The following is a 14032-nucleotide window of genomic DNA, read 5'->3' on the forward strand; positions in this document are numbered from 1 at the left end:
GAAAATTTCACCATGGGATCTTTCCTAAGAGCTACAGATGAGAGGACTGTTGTGTTTATTAGATTATCCTGTGCCTCGGACTGCATGCTAATCAGCACGTGACACTCTGCAATGTCACTGGTTTTACTTCTTTAGGTTTTTCAGTGGCTCCGATGATTCCCTGGGCATCCACTGACAAACCAGAGCAGTCACAGGAGCCACAGTGTCACAGCATCAAAGTCAATAAATCAAACCTGGTGCAGTGTTCTAAACAGAGTTGAAAGCAGAAGGTATTTCCTGTCCATTATTAATAAGCTCTCAGATAATCTGTTTGTGGTAGCGATCATGGCTTTTAGCAAACGTACTCTAGAGCAATGTGTCATTATTTCAGAATCACTGTCATCACTTTGTGTTTAGGTCACTGGAAAGGGAACATTCTATGTGTAATTACTTGATACTTCTAACATCATTCTTACAAATACTTATGAAGAGTGTTACGAAAACATGTGATTCTAAAATGTCGTCAAATGCTAAGAAACTAAACAAAATTCCCCAACACGACTTCTCTCCCCACCTCCCTTATATATATTACATATCTGGCCATAGAGGATCACCGTCTTTGATTTTGTTTTTGTCTTGAGCCTTTATGGAACATTACTTGCAACAGAAGGACTGTCATGCCTGGTGATTGTGAAATAAAGCTTTGCAAATTATCCAGTGAAACAGAAGTGGAAATAATATTGTCACCACTTGTTGTCCTTTGAAAGGAATAGGGCACCTTTCCAGAGGTGAAGTAGCCCCTTACTGCATGATCTTTCCAGATCAGCCACATTTTTTGGATGCATGGTTACTCTTACTGCTTGAGACTTACAGCATAAATATGTTAAGAGAAACACATATAAACACTTATCTGAACCTGTATTTGTGAGCCAGTTTCTAGAATTTTCAGGCTCTAACATTAATTTTCAGCCAATAGCAAAATTTTAACCTCATGGCAAATATCCGAGTTTGTGCAATTTCATTACAGATGTTTTGAGTGGCGTTTGTAGGAAAAAGCATCTTGAAAGGTAGTGCGTATTTTCAGTGTCAGGACAGAGAACTCAGTTTGTCAATCTCTGTAAGACAAAGACCACAACAGCAATATGGTATCCATGATATTCAGAAAAATCTCTGTTCTCGCTCTCAATCTTTATATGTAACCATCTTTAGATATCTTAGAAATGAAAGTCACTGATCGCACGGAGAAGTATTTAGCATTAAATTGGTGGAAAATGATCACTGTGTCATATAAACAATTGATAGCATACATACGTTGTGTTAAATTGGATTAGCAGAATCATCATGATACGCAAACCTAATTTTATAAGTGTTCTCAAAGACTTGGAATGGCTTTCTGCCAAAATTTCACACGCAAAGTTTAGTCAGAATTATTCAATGAAATGAAGGAGCTCAACACAGTGGTAAAACATTTAGGCCTTTGGGAGGATTTAAAGAAATAGGAAAGGATGTACTGTTAGTAATTATGTTGAGTAAAACCACATATCTATATCTAATTCTATTCTTTGCTTTATTACTATGCAATCTTGAGTAAGACATCGACTCTCTTTGCTTTTCACCCAGTCTGTAGAGGGGGCTTCACCTTTGTCTGTCAATCACAAAGAGGATTGAATGAGAGTCTGCTTGTGTGATGGGTGATAGAAAATCAGCCGTGCTCTGTAGTGCTGCGATCATGGTTGGAGTCGTAGGTCTGGTAACTTTTCCATTGCGTTTCTTTCAGGTTGCTTTCAGCTATGTAACGTTTTTCGATCCCATGAAATGGAAATTGACCAGTGTTTGCTGGAGTCCCTTCCCCTTGGGCAACGGCAGCGGCTGGTGAAACGCATGCGCTGTGAACAGATCAAAGCCTACTATGAACGAGAAAAGGCTTTTCAGAAGCAAGAAGGGTTCCTGAAGAAGCTGAAGCATGGGAAGAATCAGAAGGTTCATTTTAACCTTGCTGACATGATACAGGATGCAATTATCCACCACGATGACAAAGAAGGTACATGACAAAAAGAAAAAATGTTTCCGATGTGGTTTTCATGTTTTTTGCTTGTTTTCTTGGTGGCATAATGGGGGATAGAATTTCTTTTAAATATTAGAGGCTTTCTTTTAACTGCTTGAAATAAGGAAAAAAATACTCTTTCTAATGAACACTGTTAAAAGTCTCAAGTTTCCTAGTAAAAGTGAAAAAATGCAAAATTTTGATAAAATTGTTATGTATTTCTTTTAAGGAATTACCTACCTGAAAAGTAAGTGATTCTCTTTCAAATTGTTGATTTAAATTGTTAATGAAGGGTTTTTTCCAATGAAATTTTTAACTTTGATAATGAGATTGTGTTGCAAAATTTGGTGATTGTTATCCCATTTATGGATAGATATGGTAGTAAAGATTTGGTAGTAAAGTCCCAAACCTCTCAAGATTTGAGTCAATTCATTTACCTCTTAAAGTTCGCTGGCTTATAGCATCACATTTTACTAAGGATACTCAATCCAAATTTCAGTTGTCTTTACAAGACTATTGTTTCACACCGTTCATGTATTTTTGTGTATGAATTTTTCTATTTTTGTTTTTAGAATCTACCTTCCAATGTTCTAAAGTGAGAAAACTTTCCAGCTGTAGGTATAAGTGTAGAAACTTCAAAGAAGCAAAAGAAATTAATTTACCTTCATTGCCTCTAAAACCAGTAGTTGAATTAATCTAAAACAGGCATGTAGAGAGTAAAGACCCACATTCCATGAACCAGATTTCAAAATCAAAATCTCTTGTCAATGCAAATAATCCATAGCCAATCCACAAATGAAAATTGGGATGAGTTTATTCTGAGCCAAATGTGAGGACCATGTAGCCCAGGGCCTTCCTTCCCTAAGGAAGGAAGGGTGTACAGAGTGGTTATATACCTTCAAAGAGCATGTTTCACATATGATTGAAATGTCCTTTTTACAATAGTCATGAGACTGCTCCATCAGCACAACAATTGATGGACACAGCAGGTCGTAGGTCTGCTGTCTCAGTGGGCACAGCAGGTATCAGGTCTGTTGTCTTGAGCTGGGTGGTCACAGGTGAGCACAGCAATCAGCTCCTAGCCTAAGGAAAGATGCTTATCCTTAAGGAAATGCCACTGTGGGGGAAGTTGCACCTTTGTCTTAAGGCTGTTTGTTCTTGTCTTTGGGACACAGCAAATGCGTAAAGCAGATATACAATGCATGCTCAATGGCCACAGCAGGCCCTTTTGGAAAAAGAAAGTCAGACTGAATTAGGTTTACACCAAAAGGCTTCCTCATATACTCCAATATCCTATTGCTTGCCATTTATTTGTCACTCTGAAAACCAAATTTTTGGTAACTCATTCAGTGGTAAAACTGTCCCTGAGCTATTTATATTTTTTACCCTATTCAATGTGGAAAAATAATAAATTTAGTAACATACAAGGTCCCAAATCTTCCAAATAGGGATTGCGGATCTGTATCTAAGAAAAATGACAGCACATTATATACAATAGCAGCTATAATAACAAGATTAAAGTAGCTCATCTCATGGTTTGGTCTGGGCTTGCTAGTCAAACTGGAATACTCTTGAGAAGTTCTGAGTTTTGATTTTTCTTAAAATGCAATGACAGTGGCAGAGAATCTCTGAGCTGGAAGGTATCGAAGAGATCCTCTCCTCCAATCCTCTTATTTTACACGTGGAGGCACTGAGATGCAGCCAATGCACCATATTCTCTGGAAGGAACTCTCACCTCCCATTTTATTATTCTCTTATTGCTTGTAGCTCTTGTTTAATGTCCATCTCCTCTGTGAAGCTATGAAGCTATAAGCACATCGAGGGGCAGGGACACTGTCAGTCAGGCTCGCTGCACCCTCCTGCCCATCCCAGGACCTCCCATAGTGTCGAGGGAAAGAGTGAAGTGGTTCATCCAAGTGCATCTGGAAAACCTGAATTAGAATGCATGCCTTTACATTTAAATCCTATGTTGATTTAAAAGTAATGAAGCAAAAAACACGATTTGCAAAGTCACCAAGTTTCTTGTGTAACATATCTGTGGGACAAACAGTGCCTAAGTTAGGGTTAAAAAGAAATTAAGAATAGTAAAATAATAAACCCAGAGACCAAGAGGAAACTGTATTTCCAAGAGGAAATACATATTATACTACAATGTTTCCCAAAATATTGTAATGTTTTGGGAAAACATTGAAATCATACAAACTGAATTAATACTTTTTGAGCGCTTGCTATGGGCATGGAACTCTGCTGTCACTTGTGTGAACAAAGAGCAGAAAGAGACACGAGTCTTGTCCTCAAAGAACCTACAGTCTAAGTAGAGAGGGGGAAAAAAAAGTCATCATGAAATAGTAATGAGTAGAAGTGAAGTCTGGTAGAACTGGAGTGGTTGGAGAAAGTTTCTTGGAGAATGCGATTTTTGAGAGACTCTGATCTTGGTGGTTGCTTAAAGTTTAGATGTTTGAAGGAGGGAAAGGAGAAAACCCTGCATTTGGGCAGCAGCAGGAGGGAGCAGCTACACAGAAGTGGGAGAGCCTAAACATGGAGGTCTGTCTGAAAGGAGAGGAAAGCGCGGCGAGGAGCTGCCGAGCTTGTTTTAAGTAGATAAGATTATTGCGGATACTTCAAGGTCTAATCTGGAAGCAGAATGCAGCAGGAGCCGTTGTATATCCCTAAGAAGGAAATTTATATGCTACAAATCCTTTTTAGCAAAGATTAATCAGGGATATATATCTTTAGGATGGATTGAAGGGTGAGGATAAGAACTGGAAGAAAATACACCAATAAAAAACACCATGGTGAAATTTCAATGTTAGAAGAGTGAGCTGGGTTGGGATAGTTCCAGTAGGAAAAGGAACAAAAGAACAAACCCAAGAGTCATTTTTCATGAGAAAAGTGCATTAATGCATCAAATATTTATTGAGTCTTTGTTATGGGTAAGACAGCTGTGAATGAAGCAGACAAAATCTCTACCACTATGATGCCCATCTGTGTAGTGTGGGTGACCATAAACAATAAGATAAAGTTAAACATCTAGTATAGTAGATGAATCATTAATAAGGAAGGCCTCTTTAGGGAGGCAGGGAGTTAACCATGTGGATATCTAGGGAGGAGCATTTCAGGGGAGTACAAAGCCTGGAGAGGGAGCATCCCAGCCTGTTGGAGGAACTAGCATGGTGGCAGCAGATGCCTCACTGGAAAGGGTGGAAGGAGAGGAGCCAGACCATGTAGGGGCTGGGAGCGTCATGGCAAGGACTCTGTGGTGCTTAGTAGTGTTGAAGCCGTTAGAGGATTTTGAGCTGGAGGGAAACCTCGTATCACTATGAGTTAACAGGATCGGCCTGGCTGCTGCGTTCTGAACTGACTGAAGGATTCTGGGGGGCAGAAGCAGGGGAACTGGTTAGGAGGCTCTAGTGGTAAGCTTGGCGAGAAATGGCGGTGATTGGACCAAAGTGGAACAAGAGTGTGGTAAGAAATAGTCAATTTTTGGATATATTTTTAGGATAGAACTGGCAGGAAATGCTGATGAACTAGGGATCGGATGTGTATTAATTTTCTGTTGCTGCCAGAGCAAATTACTACAAATTTGGTGGTTGAAATCAGCATACATGTACTATCTTATAGTTCCATGGGTCAGAAGTCCAGAATGGGTCTCACTGGGCTGAAATCAAGGTATCATCAGGGCTGCATTCCTTTTTGGAGGTTCTAGGGAAAGTCTGTTTTCTTGACTTTTCCAGCTTCTGGAGACCGTCTGCATTCCTTGACCCATAGCCCCCTTGTCCACCTGTAGTTGGCAATGGTAGATTGAGTCTCCGTCACATACTTCGAATTCCTCCTGTTTCCTTTTCTGTTTTTACATCTCTCTGTCCAAATCTTTGCCTTCCTCTTTGGCTTTCAGGGCCTCATGTGATTACATTGGGCTCCCCAGGTAATCCAGGATCATCTCCCTTAAAATAGTTCAGCTCATTAGCGACTTTAATTCCTTTTCCCCAGATGACATAACATTTTCACATATATAACACCAGGGGGCAAAATTATGGAACCCAAATCCTACCTGCCACAGGGAGTAAGAGATTGAAAGACAATATCAAGTTTGTTTTGGCCTGAACAATTTAAAGAATGAAATGGCATTTACTGAGTTTGGGATGCCTCTAGGAGGTCAGAATAAGAGAGAAGATGTTGGGCTGGCTGGAGATATAAATTTGAGATGCATGAGCATATAGATGGTAGTGAAAGCCCAAAGACTATATGATATCTCTTATGGAAGGAGTTTAGGTAAAGATCTAAGAACCCCATGGGGTCAGCCCAGTAGCATAATGGTTAAGTTCATGTGTTCCGCTTCGGAGGCCTGGGGTTTGCAGGTTCAGATCTCAGGTGTGGACATACACACCGCTCATCATTCCATGTGTGGTGGCATCCCATATACAAAGTAGAAGACTGGAACAGATGTTAGCTCAGTGACAATCTTCCTCAAGCAAAAAGAGGAAGATTGGCAAGATTTTTGCTCAGAGCCAATCTTCCTCACCAAAAAAATAAATAAATAAAAAAAATAAGAAGTCCAAGGACTGAGTCCCAAGAAACTCTGATATTAATAATTCAGTGAAATGAGGTAAAACAACCAGGTGCAACAAACAAGCCCTGAGCTAACATCTGTGCCAATCTTCCTCTATTTTGTATGTGAGTCGCTGCCAAAGCATGGCTGACGAATGGTGTAGGTCCCCACCTGGAATCTGAACCTGTGAACCCCGGCTGCCAAACCGGAGCATGCCAAAACTTAACCACCATGCCATGGCGCCAGCCCAAGAGGTCTTTATAATGATGAGAGAAATAAGAGCATGAATATATGCTGAAAAAAATTACTCTTTTGAGAGGGAAAAACTGGTGGCACCCAAGTAAAGGAAGAAAATTGCCGCACAAGGTCCTTGGGCATGCAGCTGATGAGGCCTGGTGCCCGAGGGAGAGTGTGGTTTGGCTAAGACCATCTCAACCCTGTCTGTAGGGTAGGGTCATGGGGAGAGATTTTATCTTCCAATCCAACATCTAGTCCATACCCATAAAGATTTTGATTCAATCAGTCTGGACCGGGGCCAGGACAGTTTTCAAAGGTGCCTTGGATGTTGTGGTGCACAGAGAGGGCTGGAAACCTCCGATCCAGGGCAATGGGAGAAAAGATGTAGCTAAATGGAGATGTGATGATGGAGCTTATGGTGGCAGTTTTACTGCATCATATACTTGTTGATGAAGGAGCTATGGCAGCTAAGAGTGAGGAGGCAAGGAGGAATAAGAATAGGAGAATGAATGGACCCGAGAAGCACAGTATGAAAAAAGGGGACTTATAACTGAAATTAGATATAAAAAATAAGAACTGAAGAAAAGGATGACATGTGACTCAAAGTTTTCAGAAATGGGTCGGCATGGTGTCTATACTCCTTTGTCCTTATTCTTAACTATTTGATTTCCTACCCTAAAATTCTCCTATAGTATTTATTTATTTAAAGATTGGCACTTGAGCTAACCTCTGTTGCCAATCTTCTTTTTTTTTTCCCTTCTTCTCCCCAAAGCCCCCCAGTACGTAGTTGTAGATCCTTTTGGCTCTGCTGTATGGGATGCCGCCTCAGCATGGCCTGATAAGCGGCACTAGGTCAGCTCCCAGGATCCGAACCGGCGAAATCCTGGGCCGTCGAAGTGGAGTGTGCACCCTTGCCTACTCTGCCCAGGTCCGGCCCCTCCCATGGTATTTAGAGTACAGTTTATCCTCAGGTTGCCTTCACAGAAATTATTCCACACGTATACACAGATACCATTTTGACGGACTATAATATAATCTGATAAATAGGCATTCATATTTCTTGCCTAAAATTAAGATCCTTCATTAACCACCAGTACCTGGCAAGGACTCATTAACGTATATTTTTAAGTGGAGTAAATGAATGTGGATTACGTATAGAAGGTTGTTTATATGTGAATGTTGATATAAAGATGCTAAAATCTAAGGAAGCAGTCAGATTTGACTTTTCAATTCAAAGAAGCAAGGAGTAATTTTTGTTTTGTTTGAATAATCCATCATTAATTTTGAGCTGGTTTTTGTTGAAGACGTTATTTTTGTGTGTTTGTTTTTGAATGGAGAAAAAGAACTGGATAGTGAAGTTCCACATTTTGCTTGGTGTAATGACCAATATAAGGTATTCAAAGTGATAGGGACAACAGGAAGCAGGAAAAAACAATCACGAACACACATACACAGTATTTTGTGCTCCTGCTATGTGCAACAAACTGTAATACATCCTTTCTATGCACTATTTTGTTTACTCTTTGACAGAAATAACAGAAAAATTTTTAAAGATTCTTGGAGAAGAACATCCTCAGAAGGACAACTTATATAACTTTACTACTCCTCCAAAATAGTTTCTATTGCTAATGGAAGCAAGGATGATGTTCAATAACTAAGGTCAGCATTAGGATCAAAAGATGAAGAAATAGTTGAATTCCCCTTAAATTTCAACAAAAGAGTTTGAATTTCTAATCAATTATTACATTTTAAGTACATTATTGCAATGTAAAATTAAAATATTTGTCCACAGAGCGTGTCTTAGCTTGGGCTGCCATAAAAAAATACTATCAACTGGATAGCTTAAACAACAGACATTTGTGTCTCACAGTTCTGGAGGCTGAGAGGTCCAATATGGAGGTGCCAGCGAGTTCACTGTTTGGTGAGGACTCTTCTTGGCTTGTAGATGGCCACCTTCTCACTGTGTCCTCACGTGGCAGAGAGGGGAAGCTCTAGTCTCTGTGCCTTTTCTTATAAAAACACTAATCCCATCATGGAGGCTCCCCCCACATGATCTCATCTAAAGCTACTTATCTCCTAAAGGCCCTCAACTCTTACTACCACATTGAGGATTAGAGCTTCAATATATGAATTTGGGGCAGGGTTGGGGGGAGATACACACATTCGGCCCACAGCAGATGGTACACTTCTTCATTACTTGGAGTGACCCAAGTATGATGTAGTGGTTATATCCATTACTTCTTCTGTGTCTCTCATCTACCTTGGAAACTCTCACATGACTGCCAATAGACCTCATTGTATCAGAGGAAAACTATTAATTTCTTGCAAATTTAAGAAGTTAAATTGCATTGAGAAGGCAAGCAGTCTCTTTAGAGGTGTCATAACCTCTCTAGTGTGTTTTTCTTCTCCTGGAAATGTATCCAGGAAGAAGTTTTCATTTAGTCATGGTAGATAGTCCTATTTTCATTTATCTTTAAGCTATTCGAATAGTCAAATGTACACATTTATACAATTGACACAGTAAAAATATCGCCATAAGAACAAACCTTTCCATTTAAATTATTGTTTAAATCTTTGCAGATTGCATATTTGTATAAATAATTTCCTCTCTTATTTCCAAGTACTTCCTTTGGCTTACTGAGTATAAAGAATCAAATGCACTTTATCAAAGACCAACATGTTATTCACGCCAAGTTTTGTAGCATGTTGCTTAGAAGCAATTCAGGATTTTTGTTGAACTTCATAAATGTTGCATTTTGGTAAGTGCATTTTTCCTATCTTTGAGGCTTTATTGTTCTCTTCTGGGAGCTGGTGATATTTTAGTGTGTAACTTGTCATTCTAATATACTGCATCAGTCTAAACTGTGTTCAGCAATTCTTTTCCATCTAAAAAGGAAAATTTGTTCTAAATTTTCTTTTTGGGCTTTTAATTCAACTATCTTTGACTCATACCATGCAAAAGAAAAGCGAGAGGGTGAGAGACAGAAAGAGAAAGACAGAGTGGAAGAGTTAAAGCGAGAGAGAGAGGAAGTGTCTGTATGCAGAGAAAAGTTAAATGCGAATGCACTTCCTCTGTTAGAATTGCTCTCCCAAATATCTGTCAGTTTTTACTAATTAGTCCACAATATGTTACAATATGTTCCTACTAAAAGTCACATAAATGGCAATGGAGTGACTTCCTTATGCTTTTATTATCTAGTGTTTTGCAGGCATACTCAGCCCTGGTGATGCTTTACATGACTTGAGTCAGTTAGTTCTCCTGATGACCATATATAATAGGTAGGATTTTCTCCCCAGTATAACCGTGAGAACATTGAGCCTTAGAAGAACTGTTTACTTTCCCGTGTCTACCTGCATGTGGAAACCATATTTTGTTCACCGCACTATACTGTCTCTCAAGTTGATTTCTTTTTTTTTTTAGCTACTTTATTGAGGTATGATTGACATGCAAACAGCTGTGCATATTTACTCTATACAACTTGAGGAGTTTGGAGATAAGTATATACCTGTGAAACCATCACCAGAATCAAGGCCATAAACTTACCCATCACCTCCAGAACTTTCCTCTCACTCCTTTAATTTTTTTTAATTAAAATTGTTTTTTCTTTTGTGGTAAGAACACTTATATCACCTCTCAAGCTGATTGATTTCTCGTGGTAAATGAGCTGCACCATCAACTCCACACGTTGGCTGGCCTCCGCTGCTGTGGGAAACTCTTTCTTCCCCTTGTCTAGTGGGCTCTCTGCTCACTGTCAAGGGAATGGCCAAAGGAGGGAACAGCTGTTCTCTATGTTCTGGCATTTTTCCTCCTTTTTCCCTGATCAGCCCTGCCCCCTTTTTTGTTATAATTTCAGAGAATTTATTTATTAATTTATTTGCCAAGTATTTGCTGAGGTCTTGTTTTGTTTCAGCCACACAAAGTGCTTTAAGCATAGTTGCAGACCCATAATGTCCAACTTCATTTATATCTCCATTTTAACCGAAAATTTGAAGTAGGCTCTTAGGAAAAAAGGAAAATATCAGTTACAACAATGTGAGACTCTCTTTCCTCTTCCTGCCTCTCAGAACCCTGGCCCCCAGTTTCTGCAGAGGACTAAGTTCTGAGGTCCAGGGTGTAAGGCTCTGACCCTAACACTCTTCTCTTTCTACCCATCCTCCCTGGAAGGCCTCACCTTTTCTCATTGCATCCACTTTGACCCACGCTAGATTCCCAAATCATTTTCAGACCTTTCTGCTGAACTCTGGACTCCATCTTTCTGATGGCTGATATTTCTAACTTGTCATGTTCAAAATTAAATATCTATCCCCATTTCCTCTCAAACCAAAATTTCCTCTTCTGTTCTCTATTTCAGTTAATGTCATCACCATTGCCCTGGGCTTCTGGCCCAGAAATCTTGATGTCATGTTGATTTAGGTGCAAATTTGTAAAGCCTTGATGGTTTCACCTCCTCTGAATAATTTACAGGAAGTATTAACTGTTGGTGTATTATCCAGAACCCTCTAAGAATAAGCCTAGAATGCAGTGGATGCTCAATATGTATCGGATGATCCATTGATAGACTGAACATCTCCTCCCTTAGAAATTTATAAGTAAATCATTAGGACCAAGTTTTCACTCTCCTACCAACCCCCACCCCCAAACATGTAGCCTTGGGTCAGAGAATAAATTTCAGATATTCCTTGAGTGTTTTTAAATGAAACGTGAAATGAGACTGCCTGTTAACTTAGAGCTCATGAGCACCCCAGCCCACTCCTTGCATTCACTAGCTTGGCATAGAAGTGAAAATTGTGAAGTAGTTGGTTAGCACATAATTTATATTTCTTTTAATTTTTAAAATTTATTTTTATTTATTTTTCGTACCTAGAGCATAAAAAAGAAGCCAATTATAAATTTTCACTGCTACCATTTAATTAATGCTGCCTATAAGAAGACGACCCATTTACTCTGGTACTGTTTCCCAGTGGCCGCTATGGACTTCTACTGAAAGCAGCCTCATTCTCTCTCCGTAACCTCTCCGTGACCAGCTGTGCAAATAGGCAGTTAGGTGACAATCAATAAGAGGATTTAAGCTGAACCCTATAGAAATTGAAACCAAGGCCCTGCCACCTTTAGAATGGTAGTCAAATTCACCGAGTAGGTACCCAGCTCTGGTTTCCTACATGCATGTATTATGAACAAATTTGGGTGTCATGTGTGTTAAGTGCTCCATGAGGGTAATTATTTCTACAACTCAAAATTAGGAGTATATACTTCACATAGAATGTAGGTAGACCCTCCCTAGAATAGTTGGATTCAACTAATGTGAGTATGTCCTGTATTAGATATTTGGGGTTGTAAAGCAAATATAGAGTGTCATACTGTCTTTAAGGAAGAAATAGGGAAAAAGAAAATTCCCAGTGAAAAGACACAGCAATATGCTGTTGTATGCACCTTTCATGTTCTAGAGTGACACCAGGCCTGGGCAAAGTGAGGGAAATGACAGCTGTATCAGATTCACCCCATCTTATTGACTTCTCAAAGATATGAGAACAGACACCTCAGGAAGCTAACCTGTGAATGACCCCATTCCTCTAACTTGGCAGAGGAGAGGAAGATGTGGGAAGATGTAGCTCCACTGAGGTATTTTCTGAGGCAGACACAGGAACACACTTGTAACAGACACACTTCTAAATCTTAGCGCAAAGGACGAGTTGTTCAGCTCCAGGCACGTGTCTGCATCAGAGCTCTGGAAGGCTAAATGTGTTCAGCCCCTGTACATGCTGAATCCAGCAACCCTGGGCAGTTTCGAATTTCACAGAGCTATGTTCACTGGCCTATGATGCTTTCAATTAATAGGAAACAGCTGCTAGGTAATAAAATGTGCCCATTTCGAAAGCATTTATAGAATCATAAAGAGCTGGGAATTAAGTCCATTTAAATTCTGAGGTATTCTGTATGAATTTCATGAGTGCCTTAATATTTCACCAATACCAAATTCATATTCCTGAGAAGTATTAATTATTTTAACTGCCTGCTACGTAGTCACAACTTTACCAGGTACTGTGAGAGTAACTGAAAACAAGTAGAGAAAAAAGTGTGCTTCATAAGCATTTATAATCTCAATGGAAACACATACTGTCCTTTATAAAACAAACAAACTAGAACTGATCCATTTGAAAGGAATTGTAGTAGATATTCATTGGGGTGAGGTGGGGATGAGATGAATCTGAAACTCTGCTCTGTCTGTGGAAAGTTTCGGAGTTTTGTAGGTTGAGAGAAAGGGGCTTTTTGACTCTACCTTGTGTGCACAAACAGAGGTGGAGAAAAGCAGCTTCCCGACAGGAGAGCCTCATGACAGAAGCACCTCTGGGAGTTCACACCAAGGGTTCTACCTCTGCAGGTGGGATGATGAGTTCCATCCCTCTCCTCATATTCGGAGCCGTGCGCCCCCAACCAGGGCACTCTCTGTGCCTCACTTCCCTGTTTTGCAAATAAGGTTAAGAGGCAGAGGTGAATGTCTCTCATAAATGGCTGTGAGGATTAGTTAGATAATATATGCCAGGAACTGAAAATGACATCTGTCATGTATTACTACATATGTAATAAACGTTAGTTACTATTATGATTTGACAGGGAATTAAGAGAGAGTATTGGGGCGATAAAGAGTGGCTAACTAATGACCTCGATTGGCATGTAATTCAGAGTGGGTTTTAATACATAGGAATGAAAGCATAGCTTTAGGAATGTTTGGGGCAATTGTATTATAAATTACAATGAAATAGAGGGAAAAAAGATTGAAGATAGACACATAAGCTCAGGGCATTAACATAAACATGAGATAATGAGAAACAGAAATTGGATAGTACCTTTGGAAACAGATTGAAAGTGAAAAATTCACATTATTTACCTGACTGAGCAATTTTCATTCATTCTTTTCTGCTAAGACATTGCGTGTGTTTTATATATATGTGTGTGCATATATATATACACATATATATGTTATATATATATAGTATAATATACATAGTTTTATGTATATAGCATAGTATGTGCCAATCATCTCCCTAAACACTTTATGCATTGTCTCGTTTAATCCCCAAAATAATCCTATGAAGTACTATACTGGGTTAAATAGTGTCCCTCCAAAATTCCTGTCCACCCAGCACCTGTGAATATGACCTTATCTGGACCTAGAGTCTTTGCAGGTATAATCAAGTTAAGTTCATGTCATACTCAGTTAGGG

General features: G+C 39.4%; 1 protein-coding gene across 4 annotated transcripts in view; it reads left to right on the top strand.

Annotated features, from left to right (window-relative positions):
* The window catches only part of MYO16 (myosin XVI), a 598386-nt gene that overhangs the window by 144295 nt on the left and 440059 nt on the right, over positions 1–14032 (top strand). For all 4 annotated transcript variants that reach the window (XM_023621818.2, XM_023621819.2, XM_023621821.2 and 1 more), the window contains exon 2: positions 1757–2020. In XM_023621818.2, the coding sequence (XP_023477586.1) occupies positions 1795–2020 (226 nt within the window). In that variant the 5' untranslated portion in view covers positions 1757–1794. The remainder of the gene's footprint in view (positions 1–1756; positions 2021–14032) is intronic.

This window comes from Equus caballus, chromosome 17 (assembly GCF_041296265.1).
Source record: "Equus caballus isolate H_3958 breed thoroughbred chromosome 17, TB-T2T, whole genome shotgun sequence".
Classification (NCBI taxonomy): Eukaryota; Metazoa; Chordata; class Mammalia; order Perissodactyla; family Equidae; genus Equus; species Equus caballus.